This window comes from Temnothorax americanus, unplaced genomic scaffold, assembly GCF_048541705.1.
Source record: "Temnothorax americanus isolate GAGA-0224 unplaced genomic scaffold, ASM4854170v1 Scaffold165, whole genome shotgun sequence".
Classification (NCBI taxonomy): domain Eukaryota; kingdom Metazoa; phylum Arthropoda; class Insecta; order Hymenoptera; family Formicidae; genus Temnothorax; species Temnothorax americanus.
Genome location: NW_027509302.1, coordinates 133,616 through 153,884, shown reverse-complemented (window position 1 = coordinate 153,884; position 20,269 = coordinate 133,616). Strand labels below are relative to the sequence as shown.

The 20,269-nt window shown below is 42.9% G+C and overlaps 3 protein-coding genes across 4 annotated transcripts; all 3 read left to right on the top strand.

The window, feature by feature from the left end:
* The first annotated feature begins 11,062 nt into the window (after positions 1-11,062).
* LOC143895693 (uncharacterized) lies at positions 11,063-13,344 on the top strand. The gene is made up of 3 exons (XM_077403004.1): positions 11,063-11,284; positions 11,596-12,282; positions 12,790-13,344. Exons 1-3 carry the CDS (start codon positions 11,063-11,065, stop codon positions 13,342-13,344), a joined length of 1,464 nt encoding a protein of 487 aa, XP_077259130.1.
* A 327-nt stretch (positions 13,345-13,671) lies between these two features.
* On the top strand, positions 13,672-14,619 carry LOC143895692 (uncharacterized). The gene has a single exon (XM_077403003.1). The coding sequence runs from the start codon at positions 13,672-13,674 to the stop codon at positions 14,617-14,619; it is 948 nt and encodes a 315-aa protein (XP_077259129.1).
* Positions 14,620-15,744: 1,125 nt separating this feature from the next.
* LOC143895690 (uncharacterized) lies at positions 15,745-17,762 on the top strand. 2 transcript variants are annotated; one of them, XM_077403000.1, is made up of 4 exons: positions 15,745-16,275; positions 16,387-16,497; positions 16,601-16,668; positions 16,930-17,762. In XM_077403000.1, exons 1-4 carry the CDS (start codon positions 16,191-16,193, stop codon positions 17,383-17,385), a joined length of 720 nt encoding a protein of 239 aa, XP_077259126.1. In that variant the 5' UTR covers positions 15,745-16,190; the 3' UTR covers positions 17,386-17,762. The 2 variants fall into 2 exon arrangements, with proteins under 2 accessions (XP_077259126.1, XP_077259125.1); XM_077402999.1 differs by having other exon boundaries at positions 15,750-16,300.
* The last annotated feature ends 2,507 nt before the right edge of the window (positions 17,763-20,269 follow it).

Here is a 20,269-nt window from a genome sequence, read left to right as displayed (position 1 = left end):
CGGCCATGCGTCGTTCCGCGTCTCTCAACGAAGTGTTTTAGGCGAGCGTACATGCCGAAATCAAGGTCCCATAGTGCAACCATACACGGAGCACATAGTGCAAGTGCACCACCCGTTCAATAATAAAAATATATTACGCAATGTCTTTCACGTAAATTTAGCACTATTCTATCGATGACTTCTTCATGATTGTCGTCGTCGTCACTGAAGTAGTCACTGTCGTCCGTTAACTCGCGATCCATATCGGAATTATTGTCATCTCCTTTATCGTGAAAAATATTCTTCTGTATTGAATACTTGACACAAAAAACTTCACCCTCGAATATGAACGTTCGCGTCGCGAAAACTAGCCGAAGACTGATCCACAAGATGTGGATCCATAATCATCCTGGCGACAACGGATGCTATGCGTTCGTATAATTATCGTTAGACATATTTTGTTTATACATTCCAGCAGCCGGATATCGGCGCTCGCATTTTGTAATATGTCGCGCCATAACCGAATACCACCGCGACGGTTAAATCGTAATCGGCAGCGGCTCTTCCTAGAAAAAAAACATGAAAAGGACTCCGCAACGGTTAAATCGTCATCGGTGACAAATTTTATCATTGTTTACCTCGGCTATTTTATCTTCAAACCGTCGTAGGGCCATCGACGCTCGCTTTTGTAGTGAGACGCCGTAACCGAATGGCGGCTCGCATGTTCTAGAAGGGTGAGATCATTGCGGAGTCAAATGTCTAACTCGCTGTTTTGTTTATATTCGCCGATAAAATTCCAGCAGCCGAACGGCGCCGTTGTAATACCCCCGCGCCGATAAAGTGACGATCCCCCACCCCGGGGGACCACCCTCGGCGTAGAAGTGGACACCTACCCCCCCCCTCGGCGGTACCCCTTGTCAATACGATATGTTTATTAATATTTAATAAACATGTCCCGACACGCTTGCCGACCCCCCCCCCCTCGCTCCCCCTCACCAACGAGTCGTCCTCCCCCCCCCGCTCCCCCTCACCAACCAGTCATCGTCCCCCTCCCCGGCTGACCCCTCGTCTACGAGTCGTCCCCCCCCCGGCTGTCCCCTCGCCACCAAGTTGCCCCCCCCGGCAGTCCCCTCGCCACCAAGTCGCCCCCCCCCGGCTGACCCCTCGCCACCAAGTTGCCCCCCCCCGGCTGACCCCTCGCCCCCCAGTCGCCCCCCCCCCGGCTGACCCCCCGCCACCAAGTCGTCCCCCCGGCGCCTTCCCCCCCCGCCCCTCACCCCCCCCCCCTCGGAGCTCCCGAGGTAGATCTGTTATTGATATATCTACTCTTTTCAAAGAAATCACTTATCAAAGGAGCAATGCCAATTCTGAATTCTGATGAGCCTCCGATGAAATTAGCCAAAATTGATACCAGTGCAGTAATAGAAGAATCTCAGGACCTGATAGAAGAATTACAAAACATATCAAAATTTTCAACTCTCCCTACAAATTTTACAGTCTTACAGAATACAAAATCACAATCAGATACCAATGAATTTGCCATTGACACTGAAAAAGATACGCCAGTAACCAGTGATAGCAAATTACATTTAATTACATCGAATGAAGTTATTAAATCAACCATTAATCTTTGCAACACAATTAATAAAAATGATCTAAATGGTTCTAAATCTCTCTTTCAACAAATATGTGCCAACGAAATCCATATTAACCAACCTGGGGTAAAATGGAACTTTCTCAAATCATTGGAACCTCCAATACTAGTCTTTTCAGAATTAGAACTTGCATCAACACCGACGCGTGGGGAGAACAAAGTTCCAGTTTATACTAAAAAGGTGAGGTCTAAATTTTTTAAATAAACAAAAATATCTTTAATGAAAACAATTTAACTTTTTCAATAGGTAATCTTGGATGATCAACTTTATGTAAAAGTATTCATAGGCCAAAAGAATATTGTCGAATGTATAAGTGATCTCAAATGTCAAGAGAGGATTTGGAAAATTTATTAATAGAAGTAGATAAGATGATAGTATGTCCTGGTAACCCGAAAGTAGCAACATTTAAGAAAATACATCCTCAGTGTGCATATAAAGATGAAAATAACAAATGGAGACATAACTATTGTCCAACTGTTGTAACGAAGGGCAGTGTATGTCAGTACTGTGTATCTTTACACAAAATATTTGCACAGCATATTGATCGCCAACGTACTTCTAAAAAACGACTTGTCTTATCACCAACGACAAAAAACAAAGTACAATTACTTTACAGAAGAGCTCGAGTGCGAGCTCGAAAGCTAACAAGAAAAGAAACAAAAATCAAGCAAATAACAGAATATATAGACAAATTGCAGAAGAAAATGGATGAAATTGAGACTGAAAGTTTGGAGAAAAAAATTGAAAAACTGAATCTACCAGAACCACAAGTAAGCGGATAAATTTGTGTTTCTATTATTTATGAAATTATTAAATATAATTGTAAAGCCTCTCCAACATTATGTTCATAAAGAATTTTCAATATTAATGATTTGTAAATATTCAGAATTTCTTTTTAATTACTGAACCTCAAGATACTTCTGCGTTTCCAGATGTAAAATAATTTTAAAAAATTTGATATATTTTATAATGAGAATTATTTTAATTTGAAAAGTAATGGTTATTTTATTAAATAAATACTATATGTATCGAGGCAGTAAGAAATATACATCTTATTAAATATGTACATTTGATTATTTATACATCTTATTAAAATGTACATCTTATTAATTATATACATCTTATTAATTATACACCTTATTAAAATATGTACATCTTATTATTGAAGTAATATAAACTTTTTTATATTTAATATTAGACAATAAAACAATATATTGTAATCACTGTTGGGTTGCCATGAATCACTTCCTATATGCCACCGTATAAATTTTTTAGCAAGGTTTTTCGCATGGTTTTTTATTTCATCACATTTCCCTTTATTTCATTAAAAATTTATTCTTGCATGCCACTTGTATTGTGCCGCTTTCTTCCTTTTTTTAGGTTGTATTGATTAGAGAATGCATTTCAACTGCACGAAAAAAATCTTCTACAAATAATAGATACAGTAACGAATGGATGCTAACATGTTTACTCTTACACATTCGGAGTACGGCAACGTACAACATGCTTAGAGAAAATAAAATTCTTTCACTACCTTCTAAGTCAACTATCTGCAGATACCTTCGTAGTTCTAATACAGGGTGTGGTTTTGATGAGAAGTTTTTCACTTTATTTAAAATAAAATTGGGGAAACTTTCAGAAGATGCTCGACATGGAATTTTAACATTTGATGAGATACAACTGAGAGCGAGTCTTGAAGTCAACGTAAAAAATATGAAATTCGATGGTTTGATTGATTTTGGCACGGAAAATTGTCCTGATGTTCCGAATGCTATGGTACAAGCCGATCATGCTTTAGTATTCATGTTTTCATCGGTAAAGCATGCATTCCATCAACCTATCGGAATGTTTGCATGTAAAGGTGCAACATCCGGAGATGCATTGGCCGGATTGGTATTAAAAGCGATCGTTGAAGTTGAAAAAGCTGGTGGAAAAGTTCATGGTATAATCTGTGATGGGGCGTCAACTAATAGAAAGCTATGGACTAAGTTAGGCATAAGTGGAAAGCTGAAGATAAATGAAAAAGAAGGGACAGTTACACCTCCAAAATACTTTTTTCAAAACCCTGTCGACGATTCTCGAGTTGTGTATGCTTTTTCAGATGCTCCCCATCTTATAAAGTGTATACGGAATAATCTTTTTAATAAAAAAAAATTTAAGGTATTCATTACTATCATGAATTTTTCTCTAATATTTTCTCTAATATTTTATGTTTCAATATTTTTTAAATATATTTCTCAGATAAATGGACAAGAAGTTGAGTGGAGATTTTATCAAAATTTATTTAAGGAGGATAAGAAACTTCTTGCAAATCTCAGACTTTGTCCCAATAAGTTAACAGAAAATCACATTAACCCTACAAATACCGCGAAAATGCGGGTATCTTTTGCAACTCAGGTACATTTGATTTTTCATTAATCTTTATGTCAATACCCGGGTACCCTGGTACCCACTTGTGCATATACGAACAACGGGCGCACATTCCGGGTATTGACATAAGGGTTAAGGCCGGTATTCATAGTTATTTAAGACCATTTTAAGTTCAATCTTAAGATGTCATGAACCAATCACAGAGCTGTATTAGCGTCTTAAGACATTACTTAAGACGGCCTTGATGACTGCGAATACCGGCCTAAGACTGTTTTATCAGTATGTGCTGCATTATTCTATGGCTTCAATTAAAATTCCTTCTATCTATTAGGTTTTCAGTAACACTGTTGGTGATGGTTTAAAAAGCTATCTTGTTAGAAACCACCCTGATTTTATTGGCTGTGAAGCCACTATTTCATTTACGAAAAAAATTAATCAGCTTTTTGATGCCTTAAATCGAAAATTCTCGAAAGAAGGTATCAAAATTGGTAGCTCAGATTTAAAGGTACTTATTTTTCTACGTTATTTCAATTCTATGATACGTAATATGATTCTATAGGGAAATAAGCTAGGAATGTATTATATAATTAGGTGCTACGTGAAACCATTATCTGGCTCGATGAATGGGAAAAAGAATTGGCAGCAACTATTACTCCTATTCATTTTTTGTCGCATCAAACAGCAGAAGGTTTACGCGTGACATTGCACTCGACTATTGCATTGACAGAATATTTACTGACTACATGTAATTTCAAATACGTTTTAACAGCAAAGTTGAATCAAGACTGCTTAGAAGTAAGCACTTTTTTTCAAATAAATTTCTTCGGTCTTTTAAACATTTTGTTTCAATGAAATTTTTTTCAGAGATTTTTCGGCATAATCAGACAAGCTAATAGTCAAAATGACCATCCTACTTTACCAACATTTATGCAATTATATCATTTATTATCAATTTATAAAATTTTGAGACCTCCAAAATTTGGAAATTGTCATTTTTTATCACATGAAAAAGAAAATCAACCAAAAATAACAATGGAAGAATTCAAGGCTGTTTTTTCATCGACGAAGACCTCTTTTCATGAAATGCACGTTAAAAATTTGAAAACAAAAATGGATGATTTAATTATGTATACAGATTGGGAATGTGACGATATAATTGACAATGATTACGCAATGGCTGACGTAGTAGATTGCATAATTTACTATATAACAGGATTTGTATGCAAAAAAATGTTGAAAAAAACAGTTTGTGAAAACTGTCGTAAAGCTTTTGCATATGATAGTGACAATGGTATAAGACAACTTTCAGAAGCACATCTCGTTAATATAAAAACTCGTGGAAAACTTATTCATCCAAACATAAAAATATTTCAATTATTTAAAGAAATTGAAAATGTTTTTGCGAAAAACGTTACCAATTCAAATGTTTATCAAAAAACGCTGGACGACTTAATCGAGAATGATATTTTTTGTTTTCAATTGGAATTTCCTTGTAACGAGCATAAAAGTGACATTTTATCATATTGCATTCATTATTACATAACTCTTCGAATGCGACAGTTTGCAAAACAAGAAAATCGCAAAACTAAAAAAGTTTCTCGAGAAAAAAAGAAATTATCAAGATTATGTACAAATTAATTTAATACTGTTATGGTATGAATATTTCATAGCTAAATTTTATGTCATTTGAATAAAATAATTTTTTTTAAACTGATGTTCGTTTATTTTAAATTTTACAGCTTTATTGCTTTATAAAGTAATTTTTTAATGATCCATTTTAAATCATTTATGGCATTTTATGGTTACGTATACAAGCACAGACGTGGTCTACTAGTGGCCCACGTGCCGCTAGCGCCTCCTCGCGAGAAGGACTAGAAGTTCTTCAATAAGGGCGTCAGTGTACATAGAGCCGTGGCATCACCTTCCTTTCTTACACCGTGAACCACCCTAATACAGGCCAATCGCGAATCCGGGGACCGATTAATACTCCCCCGAGCATTGGTCCTTCGAGCCGGATTTTACTTTCTCGCGTCTAGAAACTTCCGCCGACCTTTCGCGCGATTCGATTGGAACATCGCCTAATCATTCTTAGTCGCATCGATTAATCGGCGCGTGCAATATTGTATTTTTCGCTTGTGCGCGTGCCATTATTCGAGCACTTTCGCTCCCGTATCGAGTGATCGGTGCGTGCACGTTCATCCCGCGTGATCCCTCTCGCCCTTCGTCGCACTCGGCACGTCGGGACAGAGATATCCGCGTAATTGTCGTTTTGCTTGCGCGCACGCCATCATCTCGAGCCCCCCTTGCTAATCACTGCATAATCATTGCAGTATTATTAATTCGGAATAAGCGGCGCGTGCGCGTTTTCGCCCCGCGAGATCTCTCTCGTCCGTTCGTCGCATCGGCACGTCGAGACAGATAGTCCAGTCAAATTAGACATTTGAGCTCGGAAGTGAAGCGGTATCAATGAAACCTTTTTAGGGTTGTTGGGGGGATGTAGAAGAGCTTATTTCTGAGTTGTCGGGCTAATCGGACCGATGGGTTTTTAAGGGGGGAAGAAGGAATGAAAAATTTCGTTTTTTTGCAATAACTCGGCGAATTTTGACCGTACATGATTTACTAACCTCTCATTTTGTAGCTCTTTTAAAGCCCTACAAATCATTTCCTGAAGACCCTAACTTAAAATCAATATTTGACGGTCAAAATTCGCCGAGTTATTGCGAAAAAAAACGAAATTTTTCATTCCCCCTCCTCCCTTAAAAACCCATCGGTCCGATTAACCCGACAACTCAGAAATAAGCTCTTCTACATCTCCCCAACAACCCTAAAAAGGTTTCATTGATACCGCTTCACTTCCGAGCAAAAGCCTTTTTTTTGTCTAATTTGACTGGACTAAGAGACATCCACGGATAATCGTAGATTCGTTGGCGCGCGCACCATTATTCTAACTTTCTGCATAATCGTTGCAGACTCCGCATCGCACATTCGACAGCGTCAAAGGCGTTCGAATACTCAACCATATTCCATCGCCTTCAATCACCTTCGCCTCTCGCGTCAATCAATTATCGATCTCGCCTGTCCATCGGGACATCAAGTCGAATAATCGGCGTGTGCTCTTCACGTGATATCCTTCGTCCGCTCGTCGCAACGGCACGTCGCGGCCAAGATATCCGCGTCATTGTCGTCTCGTTCGCGCGCACGCCATTACCTCGATCCCTCGCGCTAATCGCTGCTTAATCGTTGCAGCTCTTATTAATCTAGAATAATCGGTGCGTGCACCCTGCGAGATCTCTTTTGTCCGTTCATCGCTTGGGCGCATTGCGACGTGGGATTGCGCGTAATTGTACTTTCCGGCGTGCGTACCATTATTCAACATTTGATCTCGGCGGCGAAACTCTGCAGAGCCATTGCAGATTTCGCAGTGAAAATAATATTGCTAAATTAAGGCGCTCGAATATTTGAGTATACTCCATCGCCATCGATCAGTCGTTCGAACTCGAGTCGTCCGTCCGCCCCCCTCGACCTTGGCGAGCGGCGCGGTGTATTCGCTTATTGTTTCGGTTGTTTTCGTCTCCGAAATCCGGAGCGAGACCTATTTCGTGCGTTTGTTGTGCTGGCTGCCATCCCCCAAATTCTATCGACTTTCGAATTCGTCACTCCGTTCGGACGTTTGTGTATTCGCTGACGGCTGACGAGAGCAATAATATTTGTACCGTGTGTTTCGCAAGCGGCTTTCAACTCAAGATATCGAGTATCGCATTTCGACTACAAAATGACTCAGGGCTGCAAATCGCGGCGCAAGCTGTGCGTGCGGCGCATGCAGGAAATACACAAATATTCGATGCTCGCGGTAGACAATGTAGCTATGAGACCGACCTTTATCGTTCGATATCCGACGGTACCCCAATTAGTTCAGGATTTTGAGGAGGCTCACCTCCAGGTGATACAGGACGCCACGGACGAAGAATTCGCCACCGAAGACGCGATACGGGAGGAATTTGATAAAATGCGTTTCGCGGTGATAGGAAGGTACAAAAGTTTCGTGCCCGCGCGGGGGATCGATGAGCCCTCGCGGGGTGCTCCGCCAGTACATCACTCCGCGATCAAATTGCCGAAGATCGATCTCCTTAAATTCGCGGGTGATCTCGCTCTATGGCCGTCTTTCATCGCGTTGTTTAACACGGCAATTCACGAAAGGGATGGCGTCTCCGCCATCGAGAAGTTTCAATATTTATTGGCTTCACTATCGGGAGAGGCGCTCGGGGTCGTAAAAAACTTGCCGTTGACCGCGGACAACTACGCGATAGCATACGACGCCTTGACCTCGCGCTATCAAAACAAGCGGAAGCTGGTCGATCGCCACGTAGACTCGATGCTCAACGCTAAACCTTTGAAGGCCGAAGAGGCCGCCCCACTGCGTGCATTATTGGACACGTTTGTAGAGAATACGCGCGCGCTGACGGTGCTCGGATTTTTCACTGACGCGTGGGATTACTTACTCTTCAAATTTTTATCGGACAAGCTCCCTCGCTCGTTGCGGAAGAAGTTCGAATCGGAGCATCGGTCGGAGGAGATTCCTCACTATACCGACTTAACTAAATTTAGGGAGGAGGGGGGGTGATCTGCGTTCCCACCATATGGTTGGTAGGGGGGGAGGGAAGGGGGAAGGGCTTAAAGATAGAGGAGGTCCTAGGGGAATCAGGCGAGCGCGTCGGGACATGTTCGATAAACAAATGCCGCCTCGCGTCGATGTTCGGCCGACAGTATTCATAAACATCAGATGTCATTTCACACTTCAAATGCGAGCGAGCGCCTATGGCAGGCGGCTATAAGGGTGCATCCCGATGGAGAAGAAATAGCGGAACGGAACAGTAACGGAAAAGAGATATGGTGGGGGGTTAACCAATCAGAGTAGTTCCGTTTCAATTCCGTTCCGTTATTTAGTGAGTGGGTTCCCCATGGCACGGAGCAGTTACGGAACGGAAAAGAAACGGAAAAATTTCTAACCTATTCTGTCGAAAGTTCGCAAATAAGTGCAGTGGATCGATCGGTTTGCAACATTTTTATTTTTGCAAATAAAGAGCAATATGTCGTCATCGGTAGGTATTACATGTGAAAATAAAATATATATGTTAAAATCCTATGTTTTTAATATGTTAATGCTAATTAATGTGATATATAGGGATGCACCCTAATTTATGACCTGCGACTAGCGTGACACCGCGATCTTTTTCACTTTTTTTCGTAGGAAGAGCCGCTTATCGGTGTTTCGCGGCGCCATTCGGTTATGGCGTCGCGCGTTACAAAGGCGAGCGCCGATGACATGCAGCTAGATTTTATAAACATTAGACGGCATAAGCGCGGCAACGCGACTCAATTTCTATGAGTATCGACAAACGTCGATGACAGAATTTATAAACAGATATCATCTCGCACTGCGGATGGCCGAGCATCGATGGTCGCGCGACGTAGGTACTCAACCAACAAATTTTACGACTTAACCGTCGCGGGTTACAAAGACGAGCGCCGATGACAGGCTGCTAGATTTTATAAACACTAGACAGCGATGCGACTCAATTTCTATGGGTGATATTGTTTCGGTGCAGTGTATGCACACCATGCACTAAAACAGAAGAAACGATACGCGATGCTCTAGTTGGAACAAGAGGAAAAAGCAATAGAAAAAATATATAAGAAAGAATGAAGCGAGTCAAAATCACAGTCTGTGATTTGAAAGTCTACGCGTCGATACATCGATTGGAAAAAAAGTATAGCGAGATGACAATAATGCAGATATGGATCGCGAGTTAACGGACGACAGTGACTAGCAACATGGAACGGATAATTGAAAAGAACGAATTGAAAAGAAAAAGTAATCTTAACAATAAGTATATAACCTTTTTAGGCTATGATCACTATTTAATAAACGATATCGCCGATGCTTTGAAAAATGATGAAGATGTGCGAGACGAAAGATTGAGGGATGTGCGGCGAATATCGCCGGTACAGTTTCTTCGCGATCGCGAACTAGGTATACGCGGAACCAGTGAACGCTTTGCTAGACAAGGAATCGTTATCAAAACCGAGCCTCCTTATGCTTATGACTGGAATGGCGCCGCGAAACACCGATAAGCGGCTCTTCCTACGAAAAAAAGTGAAAAAGACCGCGGTGTCTCGCTAGTCGCAGGTCATAAATTATAGCCGCCTGCCATAGGCGCTCGCTCGCATTTGAAATGTGAAATGACATCTGATGTTTATGAATACTGTCGGCCGAACATCGACGCGAGGCGGCATTTGTTTATCGAACATGTCCCGACGCGCTCGCCTGATTCCCCCCCCCCTAGGACCTCCTCTATCTCAAAGCCCTTCCCCCTTCCCCCCCGCCAACCATATGACGGGAACGCAGATCATCCCCCCTCCTCCCTTTCGGATGACGGCGGCGCTAGAGTGTTTCTTCCCGGCAGACCCTTCGGTCGCGAGTCCTTTCCCCCGCCCCTCACCCTCCCTGAGATCCCCGGCCTAGAATTCTCATTTTTATGCTTACTGCGCCGCGTGTCCAAAATGCACGGAACAGCATTCGTTCGCTAAATGCCCCGGTTTTCTACATCTCTCGGCCAAGGAACGGCACAATCTTGTTCGCGAAAAAGGTTGTGTCTAAATTGTTTCCGTGCGTGACATAGCATGAAGACTTGCCCTAGCTCTTGGACCTGCCGGTCTTGTAGGTCGAAGCATCACTCCCTCTTGCACTTTGGACTGCGCAACGCCCCGCCTTCCGCGACCGCTCCGACGGTCACTCCGGTCGTTAACGGCATCGCGGCGCCGTCGAATACAGGCGATGCACTTATTGTTCTATGTCCAGCATTTCGAGTCGCGTGATCCTACTGTCGACAGTTTGCGCGGAAGCACTCGACGTGCATGGCAACGATTTCCCGGTTTGTATGTTGCTCGACAGCGCGAGTTAGTCGAATTTCATTACCGAAGGTTGCCTTCAGAGAGGCGGCTTCGCTCGGACAAGACATCGTGTGCCGGTGTTAGGCGTCAACAAAACTAAGGCCGCCATGACGAGGGGCCTTACCTCGTTCATTATACGGGCGCAAAGTAAAGACGACATTCGCTTCCCAATCGAAGCTACGGTGCTTCCGCGCATCACCTCGCCATTGCCCAGCAATCGAGTCGAGTCCAAATCGTGGAATCATTTACGGGGGCTGCCGCTCGCGGATCCGGAATATTATTTGCCCGGCTCGATTGATGTTCTACTGGGAGCGGAATCTTTCGTGTCCGTACTACGCACTCTTTGCACTTCTTCGCCACCACTATTGAGTCGATTGATGACGCGGTGGGACAATTTTGGGAACTGGAGAAAGTTCCCGAGCATACTCCTTGCTCCGTGGAAAACCAACGTTGCAAAGAAATATTTGACAGAACCACTTATCGCGACCATTCGGGTCTCTTCGTTGTTTCGTATCCATTTGCGTCGGAGCTCCTTACGTTCGCGGATTCCCGGCCGATAGCCGTTAATAGACTACGCGCACTCGAGCGTCGATTTAAATCGAATAAAGAATTTCGAGAAAGTTATAACGAGTTCATGCAGGATTACTTGGATAGCGGTCACATGGAGTTAGTAAGCGACCCCTTCCCCGTGGACGGGCGCGTGTATTACTTGCCCCATCATGGGGTTTATAAATTAGACAGCACCACCACAAAACTTTGCGTCGTTTTTGATGCTTCGTCAAAGTGCCCAAACGGGTTGTCATTAAACGACACATTGATTAGCAGCCCAAAGTTACAACCGGATATTGTCGCGGTGCTACTCCTTTTTCGCGCTGAGCCCGTGGCCATTACCGCGGACGTGAAACAAATGTTCCGGCAGATCTGGATACACCCGGAACATCTTGATTATCAGCGTATCGTCTGGCGCTTTTCGGAATCGGATCCGATCCTCGATTACCTACTCAAAACGGTCACATTTGGTACTACGGCCTCCCCGTTTTTAGCGATTTATTGCTTGCTTAAATTAGCTTACGACCACAGGGATCAGTATCCGTTTGTGTACGCGACGCTCCTCGAGTCTCTATACGTGGACGACGTCGTGGCCAGTGTCCGCACCGTCGAAAAAGTTATCGCGTTCCGCGATCAATTACTCGAGTTGTTCCGGAGTGCCGGATTCGAACTACAAAAATGGGCGAGTAGCCATCCCGCCGCGTTGGAGGGTCTCGATCCAGCGATGCGTAGTCAGAGAACGCTTTCCTTTGAATCGACCGAAGATCGGGCACTTAAAGTTCTGGGCTTTTGTTGGCATTCGCGGTCAGATAGTTTCGAGTTCCAGCTTAACCCTCTGACTCAAAAATGCACTAAACGCACAATATTATCGGAAGTAGCGCGTATCTTCGACCTCTTGGGATTTTTGGCGCCGCTAACATTTACCGCGTAGCGGTTGATACAGCGCTTGTAGACGCTGAAACTCGAGTGGGACGACGACCCGCCAGCAGATGTTGGCCGACAATGTGAACGCTATCAAGCTGAATTTGATTCGCTGGCTTCTCTGCGGATCCTTCGCACATTTTCCGCGGGAGATAGCGTCCGCCGCGAATTGCATGGTTTCTGCAACGTGAGCGAACACGTATATGGGGCGGTGGTGTACCTGCGTATCATAACTCCTTCGGAGACAAAAATCGTAATTCTTTGCGCTAAGTTGAAAGTGGCTCCGCTACGCGCCATCTCGCTACCTCAATTGGAGCTTTGCGCCGCGTTGCTCCTCGCCAACTTAATGGCTTACTTACGTTAGGTCCTACGGGGACATTTGGACATCGATAAGGAATACGCCTGGTCTGACGCCAAGGTGGTTCTCTACTGGATCTTTTTCTCCCCGCACCGATGGAAGACCTTTGTTTGTAATTGCGTCGCTCGGATACAGGAGAAAACTGCGGTATCTGCCTGGGGTCACGTTGCCACTGAGCTCAATCCGGCCAATCACTGCTCACGTGGACTTTTTTCTCGCGAACTCGTGGCAACTTCAATGTGGTGGAGGGGCCCGAAATGGCTAATAGATTTCGAGTCCCGCACCGAGCCTGTCCTTGACAAGGCAATCCCGTACGAGGAGGAAAGGATCGTCACGCTCGTCGCGCACGAGACACCCAATGTCATCTCGTTACTATTAAATAGATATTTGTCGTTAGATAAAATTAGTAGGATAATCGCGTATATCATAAGGTTTACGACTCGATCCAGGGCCAAGCCGGTACCTGCGACCTTGGGCGTGGATCAATTTGAAGCGCATTTGGCGCTACTGGCGGTGGTAAAATTGGTTCAGCTGGAGTCCTTCGGCGAGGAAATCGATTGACTAAGGAACGGAAAAAGACTCCCCAAGTCGTTCAGCAAACTTGCTCCGTTTCTAGACCCAACGGGACTTCTCAGGGTGAGCGGCAGACTCAGCCACTCGGGACTGAGTTTCGAAGCCAAACACCCCGTGCTGCTACCGAATGCCCACCGACTCACCGAGCTTATTATAGAACAGGTGCACCGCGCCCACTTGCACCCCGGTAGACGCACGCTCCAGTATTTGCTCGCCCAGCAATACTGGATACTCGGGGTCCATCGCGCGATACGACGACTCTTCTCCGATTGCTACGAGTGTTTCCGAGCAAATCCCCGCACACTCCAATCCCCCATGGCAGATCTACCGGTCGAAAGGGTTGGCGCGGTCAAACCGTTCTTAATTAGCGGCGTGGACTTTGCGGGTCCGTTCTCGATAACCCCCCGCCGAGCTCGAGGAGTCCCCTCATTTAAGGCCTATGTATGCCTATTCGTATGCTTCGCCGTTAAGGCGATCCACCTGGAGGTCGCGTTTTCTTTGTCCACGGACTCTTTTCTCGCTGCGCTGCGACGCTTCGTGACCCGTCGCGGACGTTGCTCCCTTTTACACAGCGACTGCGGCACCAATTTCGTGGGAGCATCGCGAAAGCTCGAGCGCCACATGTGCCGCGCGGCGGAGCGAGAAAGAATTAAATGGTCCTTCAATCCCCCCTCTGCGCCCCATTTCGAGGGTCTCTGCGAGACAGGAGTCAAGTCCGTCAAGACCTATCTCCGACGGGTGGTGGGGGATCAGATCCTGACGGTGGAGGAGTTCACGACGGTCCTCGTCCAGGTCGAGGCCATCCTGAACTCTCGACCCCTCTGCCCATTGAGCACCGATCCGTTGGACCTCGAAGTCCTTTCTCCGGGACACTTCTTGACCACGGAACCCCTCGTAGCCGTCCCCGCGCCCGATCTGACTCCGCTGCCGATAAATCGTTTAGGTCGATGGCAGCTGGTACAGCGAATCCATCAGGACCTTTGGAGACGTTGGCACCGGGAGTATCTCAACAATTTACAACAGCGCCCCAAGTGGTGGACCTCCGCGAATCCGCTTGCCGTGGGCGCCTTAGTGCTCATTAAAGACGACAACGCGCCCTCCTTGCGCTGGAAGCGCGGCCGGGTGGAGGCGCTACACCCGAGTAGCGACGGCGTCCCGCGTGTCGCCACGGTTCGGGTCGCGGACGGCTCGATTCAGCGTTCCCTGGTGAAGCTGTGCCTTTTGCCCATGGGCACGCTACCCCGGGCGACCGATACCGAGTAGGAAAAATACAAACGTTATATTTTGGTGGGCGGCATGGTTGGAGCTCACATGTAAATAGTGTACATAATTGTAAGATAGTAGTTAGTTGCACATGTATAATATTGATATGGTTGATTTGCGCTTGATACTCGTTGTATATTAGTCAGTAAGCTCATAATCGTAAAATTATCGTCGGTTTGAGACTCGCGCGAAACGTTGGCGGACCGCGACAGGTGTCAATACTCGCGCGACTCACCCGACTCGTGCTGCCCGCCCACGGGTGGCAGGCCCAATTATTGGGACAATAGTACTCGTTCGCGCCACGGAGCATCAGCCACAGTCGAGTGCTCGACGAAGTCGTTAGAACGGCGTTTGCCTGCTTGCCCGCTTTATGTTGCTTGCTGCTCGCTTGCTTGCTTGCCTGCTACCTTGTCTGTCTGCACGCCTCCCGCTTGCTATCAAGGAGGATTCGCCACCCGAGAGGAAAGACGAGATCGGCCGAGAGACCATCCCAGGAAAGCGCCGGGCTGCGATACGGTGAGTCGCTTCGCTTGATTTATCCCGCTTTACTTGCATTTAATTTCGCTTGCATTCGTGAGGGGATTGCCCCTCTGGCCCTTCGAACCACCCTAATACAGGCCAATCGCGAATCCGGGGACCGATTAATACCCCCCCCCCCCGAGCAGTATTTAAAAAAAATTAATAGCACATGACACGTGTATCTTATGTATGCGTGAGATAAGACGGTCCTAAATGACTGTTAATTCATGACTAATAAGGTAATCTTAATCCCATGCTTAATGTGTTTATGAATCACATTAACGATTTCAAATGAGATCATCTTGATCAAGGTACGCCTTGAGAATCCCGCCTTTTTTTTTGACTATGAATCTAGAGGTCGTCTTGAGACCAAATTTAAGGTGGTCTTAAGAATAAGTTCGGACTATGAATACGGCTCTACGTGTATTAATACCTTAAATTCGATGTCCACGTGTCCCAGGTTGCCGATGACGGGATCCAGATAGTGCGCTTCATAGTTTTTGGTGTCCAGGTGTAATCGTACGTTGAATTCGATGTCTAGAGGGCCCGGTTTCACAACTTTTAGTTGAACCCGAGTTTAGCTGAACCGCCGTTAAAGTTGACGCTGACGTTAAACCTGTATCGCGTTCCACACCTCATTTTTAACCGTTGGTTACGTAAACCTATACCCCATTAACTGAAACTCAGAACATACGCTTCTTTCTCTTAGAACGTGAACTGTGATTGGTCAGCTGAAATTTTGCAAAGAAGAGGTTAAAAGCGTGCCGGTAAAGAGATCAGCTGTTTGATAGTCCGATTACTTTTTCTACAGTAAACTAGTAAAGATTAATAGAAATAATAGAAGAATTGTGTGTGATGTCAAATAAAAAAGGATTGTCCGTGAAAGACAATCCGAAAAAGCGGCTACCGAATTTTTCGACAGACGAAAAAATGACATTAACTGAAATTATCGAAAGTAAGAAACACATAATTGAATCCAAGCAAACCGACGCTGTAACTATCAAAGAAAAAGAGAAATGCTGGTTAGACATAAGCCGTGAGTTTAATAGCAGATGCATACTAGCAAACCGAAATGTGGCGTCGCTAAAAAATTGCTGGGACAATTTGAAAAAGAGGACTCGGAGACATTTTGCGGAAGTACGTAAAGAAGTTTTCGCAACAGGTATTGTATATAAGCATATATATGAGCATATTGTATATGTATAGGCGTATTGTATATAATTATTAATAAATAATTGATATGTATAGGCGGCGGAAAGATGACTATCCCTGATGACCCGATAGCCGAAAGAGTCAAAAGTATTATTCAACCATCAGTCGATGGTTTAAAAAATCCATTCGACAGTGATCATGTACCAGGTATATATTTTATATGCTTTGAGATAATTATACACAGATTGTATACATTGTATAATGTGTAAGTGCCTTAGCATCTGAAATAATTGTAAACTTATTTTTATAGGCATAGATGACGTAAATGTGGATCAGGATACAAATGATGATGGTGACGATATGGTTTTTGACGTTGAAGTATGTACATTAAAAATTGTTTCTATAATCTTATCTCGGGGATGCTATTCTATGTACTCGCTTATTGATAATGCTAGTTGGTGCCAGTAAGCCGATATTCCGTGCATTTTGATCAAACGCAGCTCTCTTCTTAAAAAAAAAAGGTATATTGCGTTACCGACATCTATGATTGTTGGTCAATATTTTCAGAATGGCATTCGTGATGTTCCAAATATATTACTACAAAAATAATATTAATTACAATGTGTTTATTAACTACAGGCACTCGATGAAACAGATGTAGCAACGGTTTGGGCTAATTGGACCCCGGCAATGTTGAAATCGAACAAGAGTACTGAATTAGACGTTCCGATATGCAACGATAATGAAGTAGCTCCAGATTTGGACTTTCCTTCAGATGCTGAAATAGAGGCAGCTGTAGGAACATCGTTGAAGGAAAATCGAAATGCGACAAACCCTACTAGTTCGATCGTAAAAAAGAAAATTGTAAAGCGGGGAAAACATACGAGAATGCCTGTAAGGCCTGTAATAAGCGCTGTAAAACGCAATCAATGTTTTTATGATTTAGCTCAATCTAAAGCCGAATTAGTCGAGCTAATGAAGAAGGATCTGAGTGGAAAATCTGAAATAGAATTACAAATTTTAAATGTGCAACTGGAAAAAGAACAACTTGAAGTCAAAATTCTAAAAAAGCAACTCCAATCATATGAGAAATAAAACTGTATTAGTTTTTCTCTGTTGATTTTTTTATTGATAGCCTTACAGTAATTCTTATTGTATAAGGTATAAGTATATAAATATGCTTGAAATATTGTTATATGAAAAATAAAACTGTATTATTTTTTTTCTTTAATTTCTATTGATAGAATGATAGCCTTACAGTAATTCTTATTGTATAAGGTATAAGTATATAAATATGCTTGAAATGTTATTATATGAAAAATAGAACTGTATTATTTTTTTTTCTTTAATTTCTATTGATAGAATGATAGCCTTACAGTAATTCTTATTGTATAAGTATATAAATATACTTGAAATGTTGTCATATGAGAAATAAAACTATTATTTTTTCTTTCTTGAATTTCTATTGATAGAATGATAACCTTACAGTAATTCTTATTGTATATGTGTATAAATATGCTTGGGATGTTGTCTGGATGTGAACTGAAAGACTTGTTGCATTATAACGAGTGATAGTCATGTATTCGATACTTCGGCCAGCTTGATAATGTAGCACGAGTCTGACGATTTACTTCCAGGCTATGACTTCTACAGAAAGTATCAAAGGATAATTCAAGGTAAACGTTTATTAAAATAAAATAAAAATGCAAGTATAAATAATATAATGAACATGATTTCGTGTATGACTACCGTGAGTCCACGTATTGAAGCGAACACTTTTACATTTCATATTTTAAAAATAAATGTCCGATCTTTTTTGATTAAAAATGTACAAATTTTAAGATGCACTGCTAAATACATAATATTCCAACATATTCGTCAACTTTTTCCAAAGTAAGGATTATTTATTCTACAGCAGGCTGAAAAATGATACCAAATTTAAATATTACTACATATAACAATAATACGTACATAAATAATTTGTCTAATATTTTTATTCTCACCTGCGGAAATAATCGTTGATTAGTATGTTCTGCATATGATTATTACCAGGCGCATCATTCATAAGCGGTACATTTCCCTGTTCCAAAATTTCTTCCCACGGCAAGTGTAACGCGGGATCATCTGGTGGTAGTGGATCTCCAGCACGCCGGGCAATATTATGTAATATGGCAGTTGCTACAATGACTGGTAGTACTCTTTCAACTTTAGAAAATCGAGAACCCAGTGCCAAAATTGGAAATCGTCTTTTCCATATTCCAAACACGCGTTCAATGGTATTGCGTGTTCTAATAAGCGATTCGTTATAGAGTTCCTGCGCACGAGTTTCTGTATTGCGTAGAGGCGTCATTAAATAGGACCGAACAGGATAACCACCATCACCTAAGAGCAAGGCATCTCCAAATATTCCAGCCTCAAATAGAGCACGTATCCTGGAATTGTTGAAAATTGTGGTGTCGTGCACCGATCCTTGCCAACGAGCTACAAGGTCCGTTATTTGCAAGTTAGCGTTACAAATCGCTTGGACATTAATCGAAAAGTAACCTTTTCGATTTCTGAAGTATTCTGCATCATTTCCACCTGAAAATATTTACAATAATTATTGACACTTCTATAACAGCAAAAAAATTGTATAATCCCAAATATCAATGATATACGCAGTTTAAACTTTATTTACCAAATGACTGGATTTTTATATGAGTGCAATCTATGCAGCCCACAACCCTCGGAAATCGTGCAATGTCAAAAAACTGTATTTGCTCGGTTTTTATTTCATCCGCAAGAGTAGGAAATTTAATAAACCTTGGCCGAAGACGAGCAATGGCATTCGTTACGCGGTGGACAACTCTGTGTGCACTCGTTTTGCTCACTCCAGAAAAATCACCTGCTGATATTAAGTGGCTGCCAGTAGCGTAGAATCTCAACGTCAAAAGGAGCTGGTTCATGGGAGAAATAGCATTGTTCCTGATAAATAAATAGTCATAAATTAGTTACGTACAACATAAAAAATGTTAAACTACTACTTGGGATAAGCAACATGACTTGATGATTTTGAACTTCTCAACAATAAAAACTAATTTCTCTGCGTTACTGTGGTTGTACTTATTACTGTCCATATCTTTATTATTAATAACAATCAATAATTACTATTCTTGAAGGGCGGCGGTGTGGTCTAGTGGTAGAGCGCCAGACTCGTAATCTGAGGAACCAGGTTCGAGTCCACTAGAGCCATGTAACATGGAAAAGTTTTTTTCCGAAAAACCGCGCCCCTCCGTGCAAGATGCGGAGAAAACTGGGCTCCGTCTTTCGGAAGAGACGTTAAACCGTTGGTCCAAAGAAGGAAAGAGTAAGGTAGTGGATGAATTGGAGGTTAGGGTTGGGTACGTCCCATCAAAACGCCCTTTAAGGCCCCTTGGGGTATATAAAGTAAAATTCTTTATCCTTTATCCTTTAATTACTATTCTTGAATGACAGCTCCGTCAATTACAAACACTCTCAGTTATAATGCTGTTTTGTAATGCTGTGTATACTCACCGTTCGGTCGGATGTGAAATTTCGGGTTCGATAGCTTCTAATACTTCAGTAACGCATTCTTTCGATAATCGGAATCGAGCGTGAAAATCAACATCGTCAAACTCGTAAAAATAAGCAGGTTGTCTTCTAACATTATTTGGTCTTCGATTAACCATATCAGCAAAATCTTCATCATCTGATGACGATAATACATGTGCAAAAGCCATATTGTATAGCAAGAGACTTTGAGATTTCAATGAATCTTGGGAGAATATATTCCGTAAATTAAATACTCCTTTTCTCAATTCAACACGTGAAGCACACTGCACACGACAATACATAACCTTATAATTGCGAAACGTGCGAAACTGTCAAATGGCGCCACGGTCCTCACACTCTTCACGGTCGTAAACCTCGGTTAAATTGGTTGAACGCCCAAAATCGGAGGTTCATCTTTAACCGAGGC